General features: G+C 41.3%; 1 protein-coding gene across 18 annotated transcripts in view; it reads right to left on the bottom strand.

The window, feature by feature from the left end:
- Positions 1-25503, bottom strand: part of Erc2 (ELKS/RAB6-interacting/CAST family member 2) — an 883982-nt gene that overhangs the window by 573212 nt on the left and 285267 nt on the right. For all 18 annotated transcript variants that reach the window (XR_004389747.1, XM_032918652.1, XM_032918651.1 and 15 more), the window contains one exon: positions 16652-16819. Coding sequence is in view for 17 of the 18 variants with exons in the window: in XM_032918652.1 (XP_032774543.1) it covers positions 16652-16819 (168 nt within the window). In the remaining variant the exon portion in view is untranslated. The remainder of the gene's footprint in view (positions 1-16651; positions 16820-25503) is intronic.

Raw genomic sequence — 25503 nt, 5'->3', positions numbered from 1 at the left:
GAATGTGAGAGCTCCTCTTCCACTCAGGCCTACTGATACCCAAACCTTACTGTTAAACAGAACACCCAATTGCCTCCCAGGAACCTAGGGACGATCTTTGTTGGAAACACACACACACACACACACACACACACACACACACACACACACACACATACATACACACATACACCAAAGAAATAATAAACCAAAATGCAAAGAAGTATGGAGAGACCTTAAGTGAACAGTCACCTTCAAAATCAGAAAAAGGTTTTGTTGCTTTACTAAGAGTCCAAGTAATGTTTAACAGATGTGTTTTGTTTTATAGACACACTATTATAAAATAATCTAGTTGTTTGCCAATATTTTTTAGAAGCTGTAGAATGGATGAATGGATGTTAGAATGAGTTATTGAAAACAAAGCCTACAAGTCTACACTTCCTGCCACTCTTAAAAGTCAGAGGCTCTACCAATACTGGGCCTCTAGCTCCTGAAAGTAAGAACTGTTCATTGGGAGTGGGGGGCTCTGCCCCCAAGTTCTCACTGTTCCAGCTGACCCCAGTCCCCCGATTTATGAGTTATGGCTGGACCCTGCAATGTTGATACAGAAGGCCCTGAGTTATGAGAAGCAACAAGAGAGGCAATTAAGAAGACAAGAGCTATGTAAACTGAGACCAATGACCAGAGACAATGGTCAGTTTTCTTACAAAAGGTCTTAAAGGGAGAGAATGAAGAAATGGGGAAAGAGCGTGATTGGAGTGTTGGCGTTGGACCACAGTAAACACAGTGTGGAGATGAGATTTTCACTGCACGCATCACTGTGTGAACATACAAAGAAATAAGAACAGGAAAAATGTGTTTGGAACACTCATGGTGCCAAAGAGTGGCCATGGAGGCCAGTTCCTGTTAGGATGTTCTAATCTAGTGTCAGGGGACACAACAGACATTGAATACTTAAGAAACATTATCCAGTGCAAAACCCCACTGCTTATTTGAATTAGACCATCCACAACTCAAGAAACCATAGAGAGAAGGTCATAAAACTACTTCCCAGGCCCTATAAAAACTAAATTCAGGCCATGGCGCTGAATCATGGGTGCAGAAAGGGTAACTGCTTTAGCTCCTGGTAGTTATAGTTCTGTCAAACCCAAAGGCAAAAAAAACAAAACAAAACCAACTCCATAACTGTGTAGTAGAGAGAGGAGTTAAGCCAGACAAGTCAGGGGTTAAAATTGGGCACAACTGCATTGAAGTCTCAGGGTTAGGCCAAGGCATATGTATGGAGATCAGGGGAAACTTGGAGCTGGTCCTATCCATCCACCGTATGGGTCACAGAGATGGGACTCAGGGCACCAAGCTTGGTACTGAGTGCCTGCCACTACCCACTGTGCCACCTTGCTGAAGTCACAATTGTCAGTAACATCAGGACTAGGATCTAAACTTAGGTCCTCCTGCTTAAGCAGCAAGAACTCTTACCTACTAAGCCATCTCTTTATGCCCAAGTTATTTAAATTTTTTATTAATTTAAGAAAATACAAACATTCTAACTTTTAAAGATACCAAAACATAACCATTTAGTGCAGTTAACGTTCTCCTCCTTAAGTGTGTTATTTCCTCTCAAGGCTAAACTTCGAAGATAGTGTTTATCCTTTGCATATGTAATTAAACTCTTTAACTCAGAATTACTCACTAAGCATATCTTTAGAAGAGTGCTTTAGAAAAGTCAATATATGTATTCAAATATATATATAGATAGGCATATATACATATATTTTTCTAAAACCAGTTGTTAACAGTGCGGGGTGGGGGCGGTGAGGGATTTGAAAACTGTCTGAAGGAAACAGCAGTGTTTGAGCTCCCCTGCCAAGGACTTGTAATTCCTCCCTAAAGCAACATAAAACGTAAGAAGCTCTCACCACACATGCTGACTGTAATCTGCAGCAGCTCCACAGACCCACATATCTCGCCAGTACTCCAGTGCCAACACATGTCCTTGCACAGCCACCAGTGTCAACGGACCCCTCTCAGATTATTTTGGCTTTGTCAAAATGGATGAAAGTTCACACAGTAACACAGCCCTTAACGCTATAATATAAGAAACACTGAAAATAAGCTGTGTCCATCTACGAATGAATTCACTACAGTACTTCATTCTATCCAGATAGGGGCAACTCTGTGACGGCTCCATGTGTACTGACCAGAGATCCCTGGGAGACCTAGTTCAGAGAAGGGGAAGTCCTTACGCTCTCGTTATAGTGAAAGGATCTCTACAATGTAATCATGGGGCCTGGCACAAACATAGTTTATAACAAGTCTGCGAGGAAACATTTCCAATAAAAACCCTGGGGAGGGATTCAGCTTTAGAGTGTTTAAGAAGAATCAAGGGTGTAGGGAGGGAGCTCAGTGGTTAAGGTACTTGCCACCAAGCCTACTGACCTGAGTTTAAGCCCTGAATTCCTCATGGTGTAAGGAAGGAACTGGACTCCTGAAAGGTGTTCTCTGACTTACATAAGTGTGCAAGCTCTCTCTCTCTCTCTCTCTCTCTCTCTCTCTCTCTCTCTCTCTCTCTCACACACACACACACACACACACACACACACACACATTTTTAAACCTTTGAAAAATAGTTGAGGGGCGGAACATGGCAGTGCACACCTCTAATCCCAGCACTCAGGAGGCAGAGGTAGGCAGATACCTGAGTTTGAAGCCAGCCTGGTCTACAGAGTGAGTTCCAGAACAGTCAGAGCTACACAGAGAGACCTTTGGAAAAGGAAAAAAGAAAGAGTTGAGGAGAGTTTATTCCAATGTTTGTTTGAGGCATTTTGTTCTTCAAAAACCTATTTTTGACCATGCAAATATATTTTCATGATTTTCTAATTTAAAGTAAAGATACATAAAGATGTGTCCTCCAATATAAAGAATGAAACCACGTTGTCTTGTTGGGCTCTTTTAATTTAGTGAATAAAGACACATTACTGTTTTACCGAGCAAAGATGGGCAACGGGACAGGGAAGCGCACCACACGGTGGATCACAGGACAGGAACACAGAACCTCTCTGGTTAGCAGGAGCATCTGGTGGTTCAGATCCTGCCTTCTCTTCCCTACACCTTCTCCGGCAGCTACGGGTGTGCTACTTTATGGTGTCCGCTTCCTGTAATGCTCACTGCCTCATGGCTTCTGCTAAGAGGCTCTTCCCGTACATCTCAACTTCTCTACCAACCTATAGGCTTTTGTTCCACCTAAGTTCAGATACTCCAAAGAAACACAAAACGTATCTGATTATCTGATTACTTCACCCCCCACAGAATACATCTAATCTCACTTAACCCATGCAAAAGTCCTCTGGTATTTTGAAGAGGTGACATAACTTGAACACACACTTATTCTAACCAAATACCTGAGAACCTAGCCTTCATCCTCTTCTCAAGCCTATCTCCAATTCTTCAACACATTCTAGTAATCGCCTGCTGTGGTCTGAATGTGGGTTCTGCTGTGACTCACTTTGGAGTATGCTACCTACCAGGGCGACGATATGGGGGAGTCATTCATGAGCGAGAAACTTGCAGCCTGGAATTAGATCTCTATAAAAATGACCGACCGTGAAGTTGGTTCTCACCAGACACTAGATCCACCGGCACTTTGACATCGAACCCCTCAGCTTCCAAAACTATAAGGGATTTTATTACAAAAGTGATCTGAATGAACATTTAGGAGACTACGCTTCCAAAAGGACGGCAAATCATTCTCTTCTCTCCCTTCTACACTATCATGGGGTCTAGGCCACTAACTCACCAAACCACAATGTCTGCTGTGGCCTCAAAGTCACTGGTTCAAACACAGCAAAGCAAACTGAAAAACCAGACTGTCTACTGCCTTCTCCCCTGCAGTGACTTCTCTGCTCTCCTGCCGTGGTCTGGAATCTCCAGTGCCCCTAACAAGTTGACCGCCATACTTTTCTCACTGTACTTGGGGCACACTGCCCTGTGGCACTCAAACCCACTCATCCCTGACACCTCAGTACTTGCATCCTTGATACCAGAATCACTGTGGAGTGGGTCACATGTACCACTTAAGGGGACATTTCATTTTTGTTTCTTTCCCTGAACCCATGTACAACAAGCAAGTCTAACACTGCAGAACAGAAGCTCCTTAAAGACTCTGCCTGTTTTGTTTACTTACTTTCCCCACCACGTAGGAAAGCATTAAGCTCACAGAAGACATCAATTTATATCTATTGAGTGAGAAGTGGATGAACACATTCTCATTAGACTTAGAGCTAGACTCTAAACCAAGCAGTGTCTGTTGCCAAATCTCATGAACCCAACTGTTGTGCTACATACCGTAATGCTGTTCCCACACCTAGAGACGCATGCTTCATTTCAAACAGGAGACTACATCACTTGGATGGGCTACACTTCTCTACCTCCTGCATTCCACCCCTCCCCCTCCCCCGTTCTTACCTGCTAAGCCCTTACCTCAGTACTGTTTTGTCTTCTGCTGTTTTTTCTCTTCCCTCTACCTCCCTCAACCTAGAAATTACTTCATTTATAAGGGTCTATATCAAGTTTCCCTCCTCTGTGAAGTCTCTCTTGAGGCTCCCCTATAGGCACATCAATGCCCAGAGTATTACACCTCCTTGTCTCTGCCTACATAGTGGAATTTATTCTATAGTGCTGTCTTTAGTTCTGGAACTATACATGGAGGGAGACTAATAATAAGCGAGTTTCACATAACTTACCCTAGACCTTCATATATATAATATATAATATTTATATGTGTATGCATATACATTTATTTATTGCAGATGACTGTTAAATTCATTCTAACTATAGCATAGATAGATATAGATATTTGTATAAAATAAGAAAATCCACCAGCATCAAGTACTACAAACTTCAGGGGATGGAATTATGGTTTATTTGATATTACAAATGAGTTTGGCATCCATAAGTGCTTAATAAATGTGATATGATACTATCATTTTAGTTTTGATGATATATGACACTTCCTATTGGACAAAATGTGTTCAGTTGTGTTAATACCATTAGTGACTTCATCCTACTGATTTTTTTTCAGTGACAAGAACTTTAATTATGTTAGTCACAGTAGAAAGCACCGCTCTGCCAGGAAAAATAAAAACTATGAACTATAGAAATACTCCTGACTTGAATTACGAGTTTCATCTTGGAGGTACTGTGTCCAACACAGTGTGCAAAAGAAGACTTCACGTGTGCAGGACTGGTATACTAGCATAGAATTATCATGACAGACTCACTGCAATCTATATTCACTTTTTTCTTCTTTTTTACATTTTATTTGATGAAAGAGACAGACAGGCAGACAGGGGAGTCAGAGGACCTATAGAACTCAGTTTGTTCCTCTACCACACAGGTTCTGGGAAATGAACTCACAGCACTGGTATTGGCAGCAGGAGCCTTTTCCCACTGAACATCTCACAGCCCCTCGTTTCTTTCCTCATAGAGACTGGGACTGTGTCATGCCTTCCTAGACCCTGGACAAATCCCCAAGCTCTGTAAAGACTGTTGATATGAACCCACACTTCCAATACCTAAGAAGTGAACACGAGGCAGATGCATGCAGCCAGATGTCAAAGAGGAAAGAAGGAGATAAAATGCCTCCACCCTCAGAAACCAGCACTCACTTAGAGCACAATCTGAAGAGGTCAACGAAAATGACCAGTCACCATCAGTACCAACATGAGCCGGAAATAAAAGTACACGGCACTTTATAAAGATGAGCGGTCCAAAACCAAGGGGAAATGGGCTTCTACTTTGGCATGCTATAGCTTTCCTATAGCTGAGCAGAAAGACATCCAAGCCACTTTTGTCTTTCCCCTCAGGTCTCACACGGGCTAAAGAGCATCCTTCTCTGCCATGCCTACTGGGATACTTGATGACACCACAAGACATTGTTGCACTGATCTTAGCTACAATGTATCTCACCTAACGGCATTGGTTTGAAAATCTCCTTTTACAGGAAGAATACACACAACAGGGCTTACTTCTTCTGGACTAGTATTTTCTTTCTCAACATCCATAATTATTTTAAATGAGGTCACAAATGCTACTTTATTTGCTCTATGAGCATTTTCAGACATGCTTAGAAGATAAAGATTTCTTAACAAAAATAAAACCATTGTAACAACATCATAAAGTTTGCCAATTGTTCCTTCACACACTATCTGCTGAACCTCTAAATTCCTCCATTTTATAATAAGGTCTGTACACTGTAATGGGTGATGCGTTGCTGAATCTTTTCGATCTATAGGTCCCTTCCCTCCCTCTCTCTGTTCAGAAATATATAACCTAATTTAAAAGATGGGAAGCTTTCCACATAGGGAGCTTGTTTGCTATACCCAGCTGAAGGTTCTCTTTGCTGGCTTCCTCCTAGACTTTATTACTTACAATAAGATTCAAACTTTTTTCAAAAAGCCTGTTTCATTAGCTTATATGTGTAAAACGGAGCCTTCTTATGTAGTCTAGGCTAGCCTTGGACTCATGATCCCCCTGCCCCATGTCTGGAATACTAGGGTTACAGACATGAGCACCACAGCCAACTACAGCTTTTTATTCACCTCAACTCTTTCCCAGTGCCATCAGTAAGGGGCATCACCCCTCCCCCATGTTGCCAGGGTGACAAGCAGTTCCACGCAGCATCTCCTGCCCTAGCTCTGGATTCATCCACTTCTACAAAAGCCTTAATTAAGAAAATGGTGAAATGTGGCAGGGAGAGTACCGACTGCTGCTAGACTGTCCTTATTTATAGAGCTTTTCATAGGCATGGCTATAACATGCGTTAGTATACAGCTATTTATACTTAGCGTATATCATCCTATATACCATTTATAAAAGATGCATATGCTTATTGTTAAGCATGAAGCTTATCCCAAGTTCACCTGGGGGTATGAACTGAGATGCTCCGGTCCAATATGAAGCACAGTGCTGATTAGACTGGTCTGTACTTCCTCTGTCCCATACTGAAAATTCTAATTCTCAATGGCAAAAAGAGAAGTGCTCATTTGATCCAGCTCTGCAAATACGTCCATCTAGACAATGATAGCCACACTACAACAAGTCGTGTAATTACTGAAAGAGTCTTCAGGAGTTTCACATTTCTGTCTGTCCTTGAGTAAATCCACTAGAGATGGACACACAGAGAACTGTCTACTAAACTGAGTGGGGATTTGTGGTTTTGTTGGAGACTCAGTTGTGTCATGCAATGTTTTTTTCTGGAAACTGTCTTACAAGAGGATATTTGCTGATGCAAACATGTGAGAGGATGTTTTGCTGAGAATAGACACATGGTGTTTTTTCTGGAAGTTGCCTGGTGAAAGAGCATGTGATGTTTTGCTGGAGTGAATGCTTGAAAGGCATGTGCTGTTTGGAAAGAGGATAAGTATAACCCAACAGAGCGCGCTCTTGCATTGGTTCACCTTGCAACTCCTTGCTGCTCATCATAGTGCTTCTCTGACGCTGGTCTTCTCTTACAACACTCTTGCATTGGTTCACCTTGCTTTCTTCACTGGCTTTTCACTTGTTGTGACTTTGCAGAGAGAAACACACCAAAGAACTTCTGGCTGCTTCCAGCTGCTTCTTGCCACTTCCCAGGTACTGTGTGGAACCTCGCGGTTTCTTCTGGATCGAGTGCTACTGACTCATGTTTGGTATTTGCTGGGTGAACTGGACTGGGGCTACTGATTCATGTTTGGTGTGTCGCTAGTAAACTAGAATGCCAACAATGAAGATTAGAATCGCCCCAAAGAAATATCCCTCAACAGATCCACAACCCTCATTTCCTACCAACCTTTCTTTTTCCCTACCTCTGGTGGCTGCTGAACTAGAATGGAGGTTAAAGCATTAAAGAACCATATTTAAAGTAAGTTTTATGAAATCTAAGCCTATATTAGAGGCATTTGCAAAGGTACTGTGACTTTGACTCTGTTCAAACTGCACATAGATGAATGCTTCGTTTTCTAACCATTTCAGGATTATATTTCAGGATTCGATTTGGCTTTATAATTATATAAACTATTCTCGGTTCCAAGACAAATCTATAACATGAAGTTCATTTTATCGTCTAGGTTGTGTGCCTCTCAACTCCAGTATTTCTTACTGATTTTATGATTTGCTGCATCCATGCAGATGTGGCTATGGTACTCAATCTATACATAAACAATGCCAACCCTCGTCTTGCACTTGGCAATGTCATCTAGAGATCATCCCATCATGTACCAAGACCTAGCTTGTGTTTTGCGTAGCTGTATAGCATTCCATCTTATAGATCACTGTGATTTATTAAATCAGCCTGATCCTGGTAGATGTCTTGATTATTCCAAGTGTTTGTGGATAAGAATCACAAATTTTGAGTATTTTCCTATTTTTGCCAGTGTACCTTTGATATCTATTTCTAGAACTGAGATCCCAAGACAAAGGTAAACATGGAAAATTTGGTAACTGTTGCCAAATTCTCCCAAGGAAATAACCATCCTGCTTTAAAACCATCATTATTAGAGGTTTACTTTTCCTCTTGTCTTGCCAACGAAAAGTATTTTAAACTTTTGGACATTTGCCCGTCAGGTGAAAATTGTTTTCAGTGTAGTTTTAATATGCATTCATCTCCTCAGATTAAGCATAAACGTTGAGTACATTTGCATTCATTTCTCTAGATGCCGACCGAAGCCTGGGCCTACTATTTTATAGGGCTCTTGGCTCTTCAGTTATCTATTTTCAAAAGTTCCATTCATTAGAAATACAAACCCTTTATCTACCACAAATTTCTCTAAGTTGGTTTTTATGTTCAATAGCTTTCATGTGCAAAAACTCTTCACCACCAAATATATCAGTTTTATACATCATCCAAATAAAATTATTTGTAGAAGCCTGTGACAATGACTCGGTAAAGGGCTTTCTGTGCAGCTATGAGGACTTCAGTTCAATCAGCATCCACACTGAAAAAAAAAAACCCTCTGGGCACAGCATTATGGCTCTGTAATCCTGGAGCTGAGGAGACAGAGACAGAGGGACCTCTGGGCCTGTCTGGCCAGTGTAGCCAAGTTAGTAAATTCAAGTTTCAATGAGAAACTTTGTCTCAAAAGTAGAGAAAAATTGAAGTACACACTTAACATTGACTTCTTACCTCTTTAGGCATAAACACACACACACGGGGGCGCGCGCGCGCACACACACAAACACACACACACACACACACACACACAAGGAAGTACAAATGAAGTTTGTTTCCCAAATAGTTAAAGCCGATGTTGTTGATGTGCTCCTGGCTGTGGATGGGAAAGAGGTTGAAGAACTGATGCAGCCTAGCCAACGCCCTCAGAGACAGCTGGATCTCCCTCTCCCCACTCCCCTGCTGGAAATTCTCTCTGAATGACGACAAAGGCATTCACTCATAGATGTCATTGTTATGGAGAGATTTTTCTGACAGCCAGTATTGCTGGTTCCCAACCAAAGAGTCACCCTCAGCAGCCTCTCACACTTGGGAAGATGTTACAACTCCAAATTATAGCCTTTTCAGTTTCAAATAAGTAACTACCAAGTAATGTTGTAAGGAGAATGCTGCTTAGAAGGTCTTGAGAAATCACCTACATCTCAAAAGTCAGGTAAAGCTTGCCAAACAAGCCTGAAGACGTGAGTCAAATCCCAGGACCTCACAAAGAAAGGAAAGAACTGAGAGTTGACCTCTGACCTCCACAGTGAACTCATGTTCATGCATGTTCACTCTCTGTATGTTCTCTCTCTCATTCACATACACATACACACTAATAATAACAAAAAATATTTAAATTTAGGTTAAATGCCAAAACCTTTGTAGACTTCAATACATTTTGTTAAATAAAACTAATTTCCTAGGGCACAGGCCTTGTTCTATCTTGTACCTGATTTCACCACCTGCATAATGACATCACCCTACCGAGTGGTATCTTCTTGCAGAGGCCCAGCCATTCAATTTAAACTGGGCATTTTGGGGTTGCTGTGAAAATACACAGCAAAGAAACCTAATTGTAGCATTCGGTATCTTCTTCAAGGAAGACAGGAAGTAGACATGGAGCCTGTGTCAAGAGAGCAGAGTGAGTTTCTAAACTGCTTTCCAAATGCAGGGCTCATACAAGACTGAAAGTGGATAAAAGTACTCCATATATCCTGCTTTCAATAATGTTTTTAAAGGCCAGCATGTGAGCTCGAAGGTTCTGCTAGAGTCCCCTCTGGATGTTGTTACTTTAGATGGCGGGGCAGGCGGTGATTCACAGACATGGTGGAAATACACGTTCCTTCCAAAGAACAGTTGGTCAGTACATGGGGCTCACCAGTGGACATGGGTGTTCCCGTAGGTGACTGGTTAATCGGCTTCTGTCAGTTCTAGTCACAACTTGGAGAAGTACGGCCAGCAAAAGCATTAACGATCCTTTTATTTTCTCTCAAAGAAAACAAAAGGACTCTCCCTATCTCTCTACCCCAAAACAATGGCATGGGATGATGAAAGGACTTAATGCAGAAATTAAAATGATTCAGTTATCTTAATTACATGTTTGGCGACCCGGGTCAAATAACATCCACATGAGCTCAACAAGGAGGGACCAAATTCTTTTGTTCCGGTAGAAAAATAGGTTGCTCAAAAATTGCCTACAATGGCTGGGCTTGGAAAGTTTTTGATTAAAAAGTGATTTTTGTTGGAACGCTTATAATGAGATTTGAGTTGCAGTAACAATATAAAATTGAAAGCAGAATTACATACAAAAAGAGTAGTGTAAAATAGCACTGTTTTAGTACAATGGAAAATAAGGTGTTTGTGGTTTTGCTCCATAAATTCTGTGTTGTCTGCTCAGATGTACTCCTTCTTGGCCTTCCTCTGAATAGCCATTCTGATTTCCGAGCCGTCCCGCACCAGATTCATTTGTGGTGGGGAACCCCCACAATCAACATCTCCTAAGCTCGGCTTTCTTCCTCTGGTTTATTGGCTTTTCAGGACTAATTCGGGGGCACGCATCACACTGGTGTTCAGTTACAGGGCAGACAATGAATTTTCCTAATCCATTTAGTGTGCTGACAGAGCCCTGTTCACAATTTATAGAATTTCCTTTTAGACATCTACCTATTTCACAGTTCATTAGGATTCAAACCGAACACCTGTGTTTATAAAGTCAGAAGCAATTTCATCCTAACAAGGTGTTAAATAAGGCATTTTCTGAGAACTCAGAACAACAACTGTACTAGACTCTTGACCTGTGGAAGGGAACGATGTCAGTAGTTATCCACAACATCTTCTAACAATCCCCAAACAGCCATGCGATGGCCACAGAATGCCTTCACCACAGCTCAGGAGGATCCTTGCGTTCCATTTTGATTCTTTTGCCACAGTCATTCTGTTCGTACCACCGAGAAGCCAGAGGCTGGCTGCCTAATTCATCAGGATAACTAAAACCTGCAAAGTAGCTAAAAAGTGTAGATAGCCAAGTCAGCCCCTTTAGCCAGTCCTTCTCTGGCTAGATACAGGATGCATTCACCACTCTGAATCTCACAAAGCCTTGACCTTGGCTCGTTTTTATATGACCCCAAACTTTTCACATCATTAATAAAGAGAAAATCAAAATGAAGCCTGCAGACGTTAGGGGGAGGGAAGTGTGGAGCTTGGTCCTGCCGTCATCCCTGCTCTCAAAACGGGAATGGGATGCATGTAACAGAGGTGCTGACCCCTGTAATGGCTGTGGTTCCCAACATTTTCTTTCCTATTGGCAATAAAGCATTTTGCAGACCTCCCAACTGTGGCCACCGTGATAGTTACTGCTCTGTAGGTTTACGTCTTTTCCTTGCAGTTAAAAATGTTATCAATAAAAGTTTCAAATGGTGCCTTTTCCCCCCTGAATAAAAACATTTAAAACCATGAAGCCAATAAGGGGACTGGACTGGAAAAATATAAATGACAGGAGAAGTCTCTTTGTATGCTTTTTCCCCCCAAGTCCCTTAATTTATTAATTCTAAAGACGTTCCTTGCAAGGCTTGAAAACAGAGCACTGTACCCACAATGCCAAGAGGGTAGCAGAGTAGCTGGCAAAGCCAGCCTGGGTGTGAGCTACTAATGGCTTAAAAAGCACCTGCGTGCAACACTGATTGTGCAAGACGATTAGCCGAAGAAAGACAGTAACTGTCACCTCTTGAAGTCTCAACTGAGGTGAGTAGAAAGTCACTTCCCAGCAACCAGGGCAGGAGGTGAGACAGGAAGCAGAAGTCCTTCCCTGGAAATCCCACATAAAATAAAATATATATTATGACAAACTTAAAACAATAAAAGACGACTACTATCTTGTTCCAAGCCTATGGGTCTTAAAGACTGAAGAGTTCTTGAGTGTGTGGGATTGTCTACAAGGTACCACAAGAGAAATGTTTCTGGAAAGAAGGTCTATAGATTGTATAGTAATCTGTTATTGATTACATATAATCTATGATGCTGTCAAAAGAAAAGCTATGAACTTTTGCATTGGAACACACCACCCTACCCAACGCATGTTGTTCCTTGCCTGTCAGAGCATAAAACCCAGGCATTCCTTGTTAGCTAAGAAGTTCTTAGGCATATAGATCACTTCTCAGACCTATCTGCAACATACATTAGTACAAAAAGCAAACAAAACTTTAACATTGTGTAGACTCTAACACATCGTCTAGAAAGTGTGCATAAGAATTACCATGACTAGTGGTTTGGCAGTCATGCTGAGGAGGAAAGAAGGATGCTCTCCAAAACGGCAGAAACAAAAGTCTTTGAGAAAAGAACCCGTTGGTAGGTGGTACTCACAAAAGAACCAATAGTGTAGTACGTCTATTTGTCTGATTCACATAAGAAGGTACCTGGATTGAACAGTGATAGGCTGGGCTCTCTATACACACAGCCTTCAAAACAAACTCACAAAGCTAAAATAGAATAGATGAGGAAAAAAATTCAACTTGCTCAAGCATCCTGACAATGAACAACAACACTAATAACAACAGCAATTCAGGAAACTCTACTTGCAGTTAGAACACATTACTGCACACAAGGAAAGCATCTTCCTGAGTCCTGTATTCAGACCTTCTCCCATACACACATATGTTAGCAGGGAGACTCATGCATACCCACATACCTCTGACTTCTAAACACCGTGTTTATTCCTTCATTTTTAAAAACGTTTTAATTCTAACTGAAATAAATGGTAGAAATTTCTCCTTCCTATTTTTTGTTCATATTGATAGTTACTCAAAAGTAAGAAAGAATGTAAGCCAATTCACTGGTACCCTAACTGCTGGGCAGGACATGACCTGCTGGATTGGGTAAGATGGTGTGTAGGAAACATTAAAGGAAATAGCAAAATAAGAAACGTGGCTGCAGGGTCCTTTGAAGCTATTTTAAAAACTAAAATGTTATGTTAAGAGCCATGTGGTGTATCTCTGAATGTGTATAATTATTACTCCACTGATTTATTGCACACATGTCAAAAAGCGCCTGGGTATTTGTATAAGTTAAAACAAGCCAACCAAAGAACCAAGCCACATAGCCACAAACCCAGACAACTTGCCTTCCACCTCTCACCCCACCCTTCATTCTACCACCTCCCAAACACAAAGGTCCCACTTGCAGAGCCTCCCTTACCGAGAGGAACTATTATGCCAGTTCAGCTGTCATTTATACTGTTCTCAGGGAATAAGCAGTGACAGCTATCGTATATACTGTGTCACAGCTATGGCTAAAGCCAGCTGGCAGCAGAGATGTTACAGAGAAGCCATTGAAACTCTTCCCGTTCTCTTCCGTTCTGGCAAGAGCCTTTTGGGATGAGGCAGAGCCAAACTGCAAGCAACTGTCTCATGTCACCGCTTCTGAGAACAAGCTCCACGTCCCTCAGGTATAATTTAACTCACGACTTTCCATAAAGGACATAATGAGATGTAATGTATCTCATTCAACAAACACCTTTCCCCTAGGCAACCACATATGAGGTAGGGAGATAATGGCTTTCCTGTTGAGGCAAAGAGGAGACAACCCTTTTTTTTCTTTCTCAGTTACCTTTCCTAGTTTTCATTCGTTAATTATTTGTTCACGTCCCTCATTACCTCCTCCCCTTCTACCCAGAGAAAAGGAAGACCTCCTCCATGGATACCAACTTGCCTTGGAACATCAAGTCACAGCAGGACTAAAAGCATCCTCTCCCACAGAGGTCAGACAAGGCACCTCCAGCTACAGGAAGAGGTTCTGAAGGCAGGTAACACAGTCAGAGACAGCCCCAACTACAATTGTTAGGGGACCCACATGAAGACCAAGCTACACATCTGCTACCATTGTGTAGGTGGCCTAGGTCCAGCCCATGCATGCTCTTCAGTTGGTGGTTTAGTCTATGAATGCCTCCTGGGCCCAGGTCAGTTAACTCTGTAGGTCTTCCCTCAATTCCTACCCGTAGCACTTTAATATATTCTACCCTGCTGCCAGAATCCTTTCCTCATGATCCAGCAATTAGAGATAATTTCAACTAAATTGCTTTCTTCAAGAGATGGACATCATCAGGCAACGTGTTCCTCTTGTTTCTGTGCACAGAAATCTTAATAGAAGGAAAAAAAGTCAAAGAAAATTCCTTGGCTGTTTCAGCCAATAAACTTATTAACGTCCTGAACTTCAAAGCAGGGGTGTAGAAATACCATCTCATTGTCCTCACAAAGTGACTTCATTTCTACTTCAAAGCACCATCTCTCCATTGGGCCATTTAGTTATTGAACATGGGACAAGCTGTCCACATCATGTCACCTCTGTCTTTTTCATGAAATATGTATGGGTCTAACTTAAACTGTGTAATTTGAAAGAAGTAAAGTAGAAGGATGGCTGAGCAGACTACTGCAGGCAGCAGATGGTGAGAGGAGAGGCCTTCTGAGCTGGCTCTCCCAACTCCTCCTTCTAGAAAGGAACTGTCGGGGAAGCAGGGTGCCTGATTGGGCAAGCAGACTGCAATGCCCACCATATTGCCTCCCACCCGACCATAGTAACATAATCACAATAACTTTAAGATGAAAATGCAGGTATAATGAGGTGCTTTACAGTAAACAAGCTTTTGGATAGGACTCAGCAAACTACCTGGCCTGTGCCTGATTAGGAATCAAGAAGGAGTCCTTGTTGGACATTCCAATACCTGGTCATCATACTGAGAGTGCCAGCAATTTTCCTTTGGTGAAAGACAAGACAGCAAATACCTTCAGCTCTGCAGCCCACACAAGCTCTGTAACAATTGCACAGCTCTGCTAATATAGCAAGAGAGCATGTAGACGAATAGGTGGGATGGCTTCTAATAATATTTTATAAAATCAACCAAAGGGCCAGAGTCAAACCCAAGCAAATCCCTGCTCTAGAAAACTGTTAGCAGGCATTACCAGCGTGACACTACTAACTATGTAGAATAGGTATAGTGACTAAAGCACTATATTTAAAATGTTTTCTAAACTAAGTAAATTCAAGTAGCCTTCTGATGCTAATAGCTTACTACTGAATAGCAGAGTTCTAGACACTCCATAGTGCTGCCCCTTCAAATGAGATGTAAGTCATCTTTCAACTCACACCATAAATCTATGTGTTAAAAAAAAGAATCCCAGACAACACTCACTGAGGGCATAGATCTACTCAGCAAACCAACTCACTCCTAAGACAAATGTGTATGTCCCTATACATCGTCAATACATACCAATTATGTTGCCTTCTCCCAAAGTAACCCACAAGGTACAACACACAAATCGGCCTGGCTCACCCCCTTCTTTGCTATATTGCCCATTGCTTTTGATGGCTGTTTTACACAACAACTAGTGTGTGCTTTGTATTTCTTATAAGATAGAAATGTGTGGTCCAACCAGAAGAAGCAAGAAAAGAGATTAACAACATGTTTGGAGTTTGGAGTTGTTTCTATTGTTCCTCTAAATATGAATCAAAAATAACAAATCAGTATTTCCTTTAAGAAACACACAATGCTAACTTTCTTCATTGGGAAAATTGATAAGAAATCACCTATACAATGGTTGTCAAGTAAAGTATGGACTAGTCTAATAATAGTACAATTTTGATCAAATATATTAATTCCAGATCCAATTCCTTATGATTCCCAAATCAAACAAAACAACAACAACAAAAAACACTCCAAAGTCAGGTGTGGTGGCTCACACCTTTAATCCCAGTACTGTGGAGGCAGATGCAGGCAGATCTATGTGTGCTAGAGCCCATACTGGTCTACAAAGTGAGTTCCAGAACATACAGGGCTATTGTACAGAGAAACCCTATCTTGAAAAAATAAAATGAAAATACTCTCAATAATGGAAAATACAATAGAAAAATTCTAAATGTGAAACAAACCCTGTGGGTGTAGAACATGACAAAAATCAACAGGAGGCAATGAATCCAGTCTTCATCTTTATTTATCCCACCTCAGTATGAAACCATGTCTTAGGTATTGCTGCAACCTCAGTAGGAGAGTCACACAACTATGATACATGCAACACGTCTCACTTCAAAACCAAAAAATCTGAATCCCAAAACACATCTGGCCCCAACAGTTCTGGGAATGGGTTCTTTTCAGGATGCCTCTCAGGAAGAATACTGAATATGGCTAAGTGTCCCTGCTCTCCAGAGCTCGAGCCAATGCCTTACCTCAGTCTGAAGGATGGCAGCCCTCTGTTCTTTGGCAGTAAGTGACTCTTTAAGCACTTCAATGTGTTGCTTGCAATCTGAATTCTGATTGCTAAGGGTTTCAAGCTTTGTTTGTAAGGCAAGAAGTTCTGACTCCTTCTTGGAAAGTTCCTGTTTCAGCTGGTCAATCTGTAAAAAAAGAAGACGACAATCACAAAATTTGAGGAAACTCTGTTCAAACACTTTATACTTGACAACTAGTCCTTTCTCTGTTTCTAATAGCTGGTGATTATAAATCCAGCAGGAAATTCTATGGATCTGATTAAAGAAATGGCCCTGGTCTGGGAAAAAAAAAGCCCTACAGGGACAAGCAAGCAGGCAAATGCCTTCCACCTCACTGAGACCCTAGGTCTGCAATACCATGAACACTTCTGCCAAACCCTACTTGTCTCTGAAACCCCCAAGTCTATTGTCAACAGGAAGACCATTGGAAAGTGGGATAACAGTTAATTAACCAGCGAAACAGGTTCACAATGCGGACAATGACTCAAGAGTACCACTTGAAGACAATCTTCAAAAGAAAAATAATTTAGGCATGAATAAGACAAAAGAACATAAAATATACATGAGATATAAGAAAAGGCAAAACACGCATCATTCAAGTCACCAAGACTAAAAATAGTAATTAGAATCAATCTCTGTCTAGCCCTCTGGGAACTGTCACTGAATTTTGAGATTGTTTATTAGTTTCATCATTAACTTCTGTACCCATACAGAATATATTATTAGTTTATTCATATTTAAAGCTTTGTGTTATATATGCTTTGTTTATGTCTTAAAGATTAAACCAGGTCCCTATAAACCCACATACAAAGAAGTTAATCATTTTTACTGAAGAAGAATATTCTACTGCAAGAGTTCACCTAATTTATTTATCAACTCGGCTATTGGCCTGGTGTTTTTTCTAGTTTCCATCCAGGTGGAAAGGTGCCCAACCATGTAGCATGTTCATGCTTCATCTTCACTATTCTACTGCCATGAAGGGATATCATGACCACAGAAACTATTATACTAGAAAGCATTCTGTAAACAAGCACTTGTGGTTTCACAGGCCCATTATTGTCCATTATCCTTCACTTTAGAGACAGGACCATGAGGCTAAAACTGCCAGGTTGGGCTGCTCGCTGGGGCTAGAACACCTCATTCGATTACATCTACTCTCTGTTGTTAATGGTTTCCTTCACTACTCAAGCTTTTCTTTAAATCCTTTTCACAAGTTGGAAGTTTAGCTGGGTGGGGTCTTGTGCTGACATCACCACTCCCTTTATTCAATTGAGCATCTGGTCTTTCTTTAAACTGTGTCTCATTGAGTACTGGGCTTAGCTCCATTCCACCTTCTGATGCTGCTCTTCTCCTCAAACTGTACATTTTGCATTTTTCCATGCTCAGCTTTCATATTTTCATTACAGATCTGCAAAAGAGTGACCACTAATAACCATGCAACAGAGTTAATACCAGGCTGTCTTGAAATCTCTTCTGCCAACACCATTAATCCAAACTCTTCAATTTACCCTCAGGCAGACGTTTTGGACAGAAGCAGAAAGTGGCTCTATTCTTCCCCCAAAATATCACAAAAACAGTCTCTTGGCCACTTACTAATATTATTTCCCTCTGAAACTTCTTGAGTTGGGCTCCTACAGTTCAAGTTGCCCTCAGCACTGTCTTCCATGCTCCTATGCAAGTGGCCTATTAGCCCCTACTTAAAGGGTCCAGTCACTTTTTTAGTACAAAGTCCTAAAGGCTTCCCTATTGCTCCAAGAAACAGCATGGTCTGGCTTGTCACAACAATACTCAACTCCCAATACTAACTTCTGTCTTAGCCACTGTTCTACTTCTGCGAAGACACACCATGACCAAAGCAACTCTTGCAAAAGAAAGGAATGTATTGGGACTTCCTTACGGTTTCAGAAGTTTAGTTCATTATCATCATCACAGGGAGCATGTCAGCACACAGGCAAACATGGTGCTGGATAAGAGTTCTGCATCCGGATATGTAGGTAACAAGAAGACAGGGACACTGGACTTTTGAAACTTCAAATTCCACCTCCAGTGACTACTTTTTCCAACAAGGCCATACCTCCTAATTCTTCTCATATCCTGCCACTTGCCAATAACTATGTATTCAAATTTACGAGCCTATGGGACCATTCTTAATCAAACCACCCCAATATCTTAATCTAATTTTACCACATAAGACCAAAATATTTTTCCAAAGCAGTTCTGTTGATTTGCATGAACTCAAGCAGCTTGTCAATATGCCATCATCCTACAGTTCTACCAGTTATCAGCTCACTACATTTTTGTCCACTGATAGGAGTCATGGGAGATGACCTTCAGAGATGACTTGATACTTCACAAATGTCACTTTTCCAAATCAGAAGTTGGGTGGGTCTCTTTTCCCATTCCTGAACTTGCTCTAAACAATGATTCTGACTCTGAATGTGATAAGGTATCATTACCTCTGTTCCTGCCCTAACCTAGATGACAGCTGGTAGTTTCTGTCCCCATGCTCAAAGCCAACCAGCATGGTATGAGTCTGGCCACCTTATGATAATCCCTGCCTCTGCCCTCTGCTGGAAACCAGCTAACATAGTACACAGCTAACAACCCTGTGACAAGTCCACTATGTTCAACTGCACACCAGCCACATGAAAAGACCACTCAGGAAGAAGGGCCTGTCTTGTTCTAGGTCTCAAAGGGAAAATTTCCATCATGTCATCATTTAGTTTGACATCTGTTTTTCACATGTAGAAAAATAATGTTATTTACTAACAAACAGCGTAATTAGATCTTTGAAGATGCACTTTTAGGTTTGAGAAAGTTCTCTTTTATTACAATCATTTCAAAGGTTTCTTTAACTCATTAAAGATGCTTAATATTATCCAACATTCTGCCCCCATCCATACATTTCTCCATATAATATATTACTGTAATGAGTAACATCAATGGAATTTCAACATTATCCGTTCCTTGTATTTCTAGGAAAACTTCACTTAGTCATGATATAATGTTTTTCAATGTTAATGGATTCAACTCGTGGATATTCTTTCAGGATTTTTCATCTATGCATTTGGGTAGATTGCTCTGTTTCTGTTGTTCTTGGGTTTTGGTATACACTTAGCTATGGGAGCTTGTTTTAACATACACTGAGAACATTTTTGAAAAAAAAATATTTTTAACTTGCACATTCATTAGAAAACATGAGCGAAACCATATAAAGCCAATATTTTTCCCTACAAAAACTCCACATTGCAAATAAATTTTCATATTTATTTGTAGAAAATTATATCTTCTACCAGTGGTATCTATAGTTTTGTTTTCTTTCTCAAATATTTATCTTTAGTGTTTACTTCCATGACCTCCTCAGAAAAATGCCAAATTAAACCAATAAATCAGAGATCCAGTTGTGGAAGTGCTGACCAGACAACTTCATTTTTGTTTTTTGCTTCATTAATTCTTGCTCTTATTTTTACAATACTTCCTTCTTTGTGCCTTTTTGAGTTATTCTACTTGCTTTTGCTAAATTTATACATTGGAAATTTATGTCACTAATTTTCAGCAATTTTCCCTCATTCCCCGTCTCTGTTTGCTACATATGGTTTATGTTTACCGTGTGCATGTATTCAGGTGTGTGCATCCTGTACTCATGCATGTAGATGTCACTGTCCCCACACAGTTCTCCTGCAATGGAACTCTCAACAAACAGGACTTATCATTTTTGTGGTTTCTTCCCACCTCTCTCAGTTAGGCCGTTAGCCAGCCAGCCCCAGCATCCTTCTGTCTCTGCCCAGCCATTTAGCCCCTAACACTGAGATTGTAGGTGCCAACAGCCACACCCAGCTTTTTTACATAAATACGGAGGGTCCAAACTCAGATGCTCATGCATTCATAGTGGAGGCTCTTACCCACTGAGCCAATTCCCCAACACCCATTATTCTTACATAAGACTTAAAAGTATTAATTTCTTTTTTTATAACACCTTAGCTTGATGTCACTAATTCATTTTGCAGCACAAACATTAATCAGTCCTATTTTTAATTCCAACTATTTCCCTTTAATTCATGAATAGCTTACAATCCTATTTCTCAATATATTTTCAAATGTATAGAGGTGTGTGTGTGTGTGTGTGTGTGTGTGTGTGTGTGTGTGTGTGTGTGTGTGCTTAATTGGATTAGCTTACATGGGGTGGGAGGAGATAAAGTTGTTCCCCAAAGCCATAGGTTACCCAGTGGAAAAAATCCACTAGTATGCTGTCAGGAGTGCACTAGAAATGATCAAAATGGTGCAGGCTGCTACTTTTGTTCTTTGTCATTCATCATAGTGCTGAAGATACCAATGTCCTGTGGACACAGGACAAGGAAAATCAAGCTGGCATTAACCAGAAAGCCTCCTCCATGTTGGCTAGCTTTCATAGTACCAGAAGGATCTATGTAAGCTTCTTAAAGAGAAAAAGTCACCAACAGTCCTAACTATCTGTGAATTCTCTCAGCTATAATAATAACCAGTATGCCAAGATATACCCATAGGTGGAACATCAGCATGAATGCTTTTCTGGTTATATTTGAAACCCATTTCACAGGAGAAAATATATGCCTGGTACTACAATTATTACCAAGAACCCACGGTTGCAAAGCTCAAAGGCCCCAGGGGTAAAACCAGTACAAATATTTTGCCAATAGTATCAAACTGCCCTCTGTCCTCACCTCTATAACCACAGATTGGTGCAGCTCTCAGACCCTATCAGAAATTTCCTCTGTGCAGTGGATGAAGGTTAACACTGATGCTCACAGCTGATCTGAGGTACAAAGAAAATGTATCTATGGAGTGTTCAGACACAAACAGGAAAACTATGTCACACTCCCTTCCCACAAGGCTCAGAGACTATCTTAGTTAAGGTTTCCTTGCTGTAAAGAGACAGCATGACCAAGGCAACTCTTAGAAAGAAAGACGTTTAATTCGGCCTGGCTAGTCACCTGCAAGAGCACGCAGCGATCCTAGCCGCTGAGCCATCTCTCCAGCCCTGGGCCATTACTTCTGTACAACTGACGTTTGTTCAGATTTACTCGTAAACCTACGACCACTTTTGCTTGTTACTCATTCTGATTTTGTCTTGAGCTTTGAGACAGGTTCTCATGTAACCCAGGCCACCCTTAAACTTACTATGTAGGCCAACACAGGCCTCCAACGTCTCCTGCCTCAGCCTCCTGCCTGCTGGAATTGCTGATGTGTAACACCACACACAGTGTTTGACTCCAGTGTTAAGGAGCACATAAGTAGATAATTATACATCAAACGTGGTGTTGATATACAGAAGACATAAGAAAACTTCCAAAAAGTCAGAACTTTGAAACGTCATAGACCTAAGAAGATACTGCTCAAAGAGAGCCATGAGAAACAGCCATGGTGTGAAAACTGTTCAACATCACAATCACCTCAGACAGACACGAGATATATTTACCTTCTTGCTATTCTGAGTAATGGTGCTAAGAACATTTATGTACAGGAGTCTGTAGACGTAAGTTTCCTTCTTGAATATGCCTTAGGAAAGAAGTTGTTAAGCTACAAGGTACAAACTGTTCAGTATGGAGGAATTCGGTGGTGGGTGCTTTTGCTGTCGCTTAAGGCATCCCACAGCTCTGCTTGTCCTCGTATTCACTATATTCCAGAAGATAACCTTGAACTCCTGATTCCCCTGCCTCTGCCTCCCACCATGCTGAGCTAGGGAAATTTTACAGTCTGGGACACTGTTCATTCCTACCAGCAATAAACAAAAGCTCTGACTTCTTTTGGGAACACACTAACATGTAATTTACCTGCCATTTAAATTATAGCCATTCGAGTGGGTGTCAAGAGTACCCCACTGTCTCCAATCTGATGATAAGGATATGCATCTTTAAACATTGACATAGATTTTTTAGCTATTGACAAATCATTTTTGACAAGTACTTTACATCTCTTATTTAATTTCTTCCACTCTGTTTCCTACCTTATTAAATCTCCCTTCTGCTGTGGTTGATCAAAGGTTTCAACTTGTGGCTATACTTTCTAATCTCCCATTTCTAGATATTTCATTTGGTTATCGTGGACACTGCTTTGTGTTTTTAGAGTCTCTTGATCATTCTTCATATTTCAATCATTTTTGTTTATTCAAATGTACAGAGCATACTTATTTCACAAGCCTTGTCATACAACTCTTAATTTATGAAGTCAATAACTTCTGGTTCTCTTTTTTGGTGTTTTGCTTGCAGGTTGTATGATTTAAAAGAAAAAAAGAGAACTTTGCCTAGAAATATTCTTGATACTGACATCAGTCATGTGAGCATTCTGACCTTTCTTTCTACCAGTCCCTGAGACACATCCAAGCCAGGACCCTTTAAGCCTACTCCCTACCTGAAGGATCCTGATCAGTTCACACAGTTCATTCATGTGGGATCCAATTATGTCTCAGAGAAAAGTTGTTCAATTTCTCTTGGCTCTAAATTATAAAACAATTTTTCCTGGAGTCCCTTAGAAAGAGTGAAGGTATGTGGAATAAGGGGATTACTTTTGGTTTCTCTTTGCACTGAGTGTTGCTGTCTGGAATCCCAGGTTTATGTGGTACTGATAATAGCATTCCTGTGATGTGTCTCATCTGAAGTAGCCCAACCAGAAAACTCCAATGTCCTTGTGACTGTGGAAACCAAAGATCAGGTCTATCCATTTGATAAATGGTAACATGAGTAAATAAGCTGTTCTCTACCTAAAACACATGATCCACCATGGCTTAGTTTTGGCCCGGGAGATTCCTTAATAGCTCCTACATTTTAATGCTTTTAATATATATTGCTCTTGGAATTTTGTTGTTTCTGGAAACAACAAGAAAAATGGCATAAACAATGGCTAAGTCACTCATGCAGCAGCTGAGCATAAACAGACTGGGACGCCTTGCCAGGAGTGAGGACCCTCAGAGGGTTTTGGTTGCAGTATTTACCAGATGTGGTGATTAGTATTGACTGGCAGCTTGACACAGCATAGGATGGGACACCCAATGAGGAACTGTCTAGCCCAGGTTGACCTGCTGACATGACTGTGAAGGATTTTCTTAATTGGGCTTACTGAAGTGGGAAGACTAGCCCACGGTGGGTAGCACCATTCCCTACGAAGGTGGTTCTGAGTAGTAGGAGACTGGGAAGAGGCAAGCCGAGCACAATCACCCACACATCATTCTTTCTGCTCTTCACTGAGGATGGGACTAGCGGCTTCAAATTCTTACAGCTTTGACTCCCTTGCCATGATAGAGCAACACTCTATAACTGAGAGCCAAAGATGCCTTTCTCCAATTAGCTGATTTTGTTACAGTACTTTTCTCACTAAAACCAGAAGAGAATCGAGAGTAGCCTGGATGGATGGAAAAACTAAAAACTGAAGGAAAACCACCAGGAAGAAGTCATGACATCCGTGAACAAGCAGATTTCATTGAGCTTACCAAACCGAAAGAACTGGTAGAGGACTGAAGAAACAATGGTCTTGAGAGAGATTCTGAATGTATCCGGGGGATGGGGGGGAAGCAGGGGGCAGCATCCCAGTTAGGGATTAATGGGATATGAGCAAAGCAATCACTACTCAGGTGAGCTCTCACACCAGCAGCACAGTGCCCGAGCTTAGTAATCCTGAATCCATGCTCACTTCCCTGTAGAAAAGAACTGAGAGTTCCCTCTCCGGACAAGAACAGAACATAAATTGGAATTGAGATTACCTTAAATGGTAATTACAACAAAATAAGCTTCCTTGTCACCCACAGGATTGGGACTATGAACCCCAAATCACACAACGTTCAGCTGAGGCCCCGCGTATAGCTGGCACACATGTAAAAGCCATCCCACTAACTATGGCTCCAGAGGTCATCAGCTCAGTGTGCTTCAGACGAAGGCAATGCTGCAGTACGAACTCTCACACATACCCAAGGAGAAAGTTGCTGCGGGGCTGGGATATGCAGAAAGGAATGTGAGGGAAAGCTTGGAATCCTCAGAAGAGGGTGAACGGGAGGGAAGAATATGGCAGGTCCACACACACCTACTTTCCTCCACAAAAGTGGGCTGACGGTGATAAAGCTGCTTCAGTCTATAAATATTAAACAGGAGGTCTCTTCAGAATAGCTTTCAGACTATTACTGCCGTGAGGTAAATTTCGAATAAATATTTATGCAGGCAATAACTAAGAAGGGCTTTTCTAAGGGAATACATTTTACAGGGGGGGGGGAGAAAGAATCACATATTTCCAAAAATATGCCTTTTGCTTCTTTTACAGCCATAAACTCAATAAAAATGGAAAGTGATGCAATTGAACATCCATGAGGACTGAGGCCAGGGAAGGCTTCTCTGTGATGGCCAAGAGAACAGCCCGCTGGAATTACATCACCTGCTCCAGATGAAGCCCGTGCGGATATCAGGCACACTTCATTCTGTCTGAGACTTATTCCCCCACTTATAACTCTGACACAACCAACGTCCTAAAAACCCCACCAGGCCAAGGAAAGCAGTCTTTCCTTTTCCCTGCAGATACAACCCCCGGTGTCAAGAAAGGGATGTGCTTATCATCATGGGGCGGTGGGTTAGGAGGTTTGCCATCTGTCAGAGGTTTATAAAGAGTGTGTTAAGGGGAGATCCATAACAGCACAGGGGCACCTTTGACGAAGAGCGAAGACAGAGGGAACAGCTAACAGAAATTCTGCGTGAGTAAACAGACCGTATTACAATAAGAACAACGCCTTCCAGAGAAAGGGGATGCCATAGATTTTTGGGAAAAGTCATTATTTATATGCTCCCTTACATTCT

Source organism: Rattus rattus, chromosome 13 (assembly GCF_011064425.1).
Source record: "Rattus rattus isolate New Zealand chromosome 13, Rrattus_CSIRO_v1, whole genome shotgun sequence".
In the NCBI taxonomy this organism is placed as follows: Eukaryota; Metazoa; Chordata; class Mammalia; order Rodentia; family Muridae; genus Rattus; species Rattus rattus.
The sequence above is the reverse complement of the archived record's forward strand: the minus strand, read 5'-3'. Positions and strand labels throughout refer to the sequence as shown.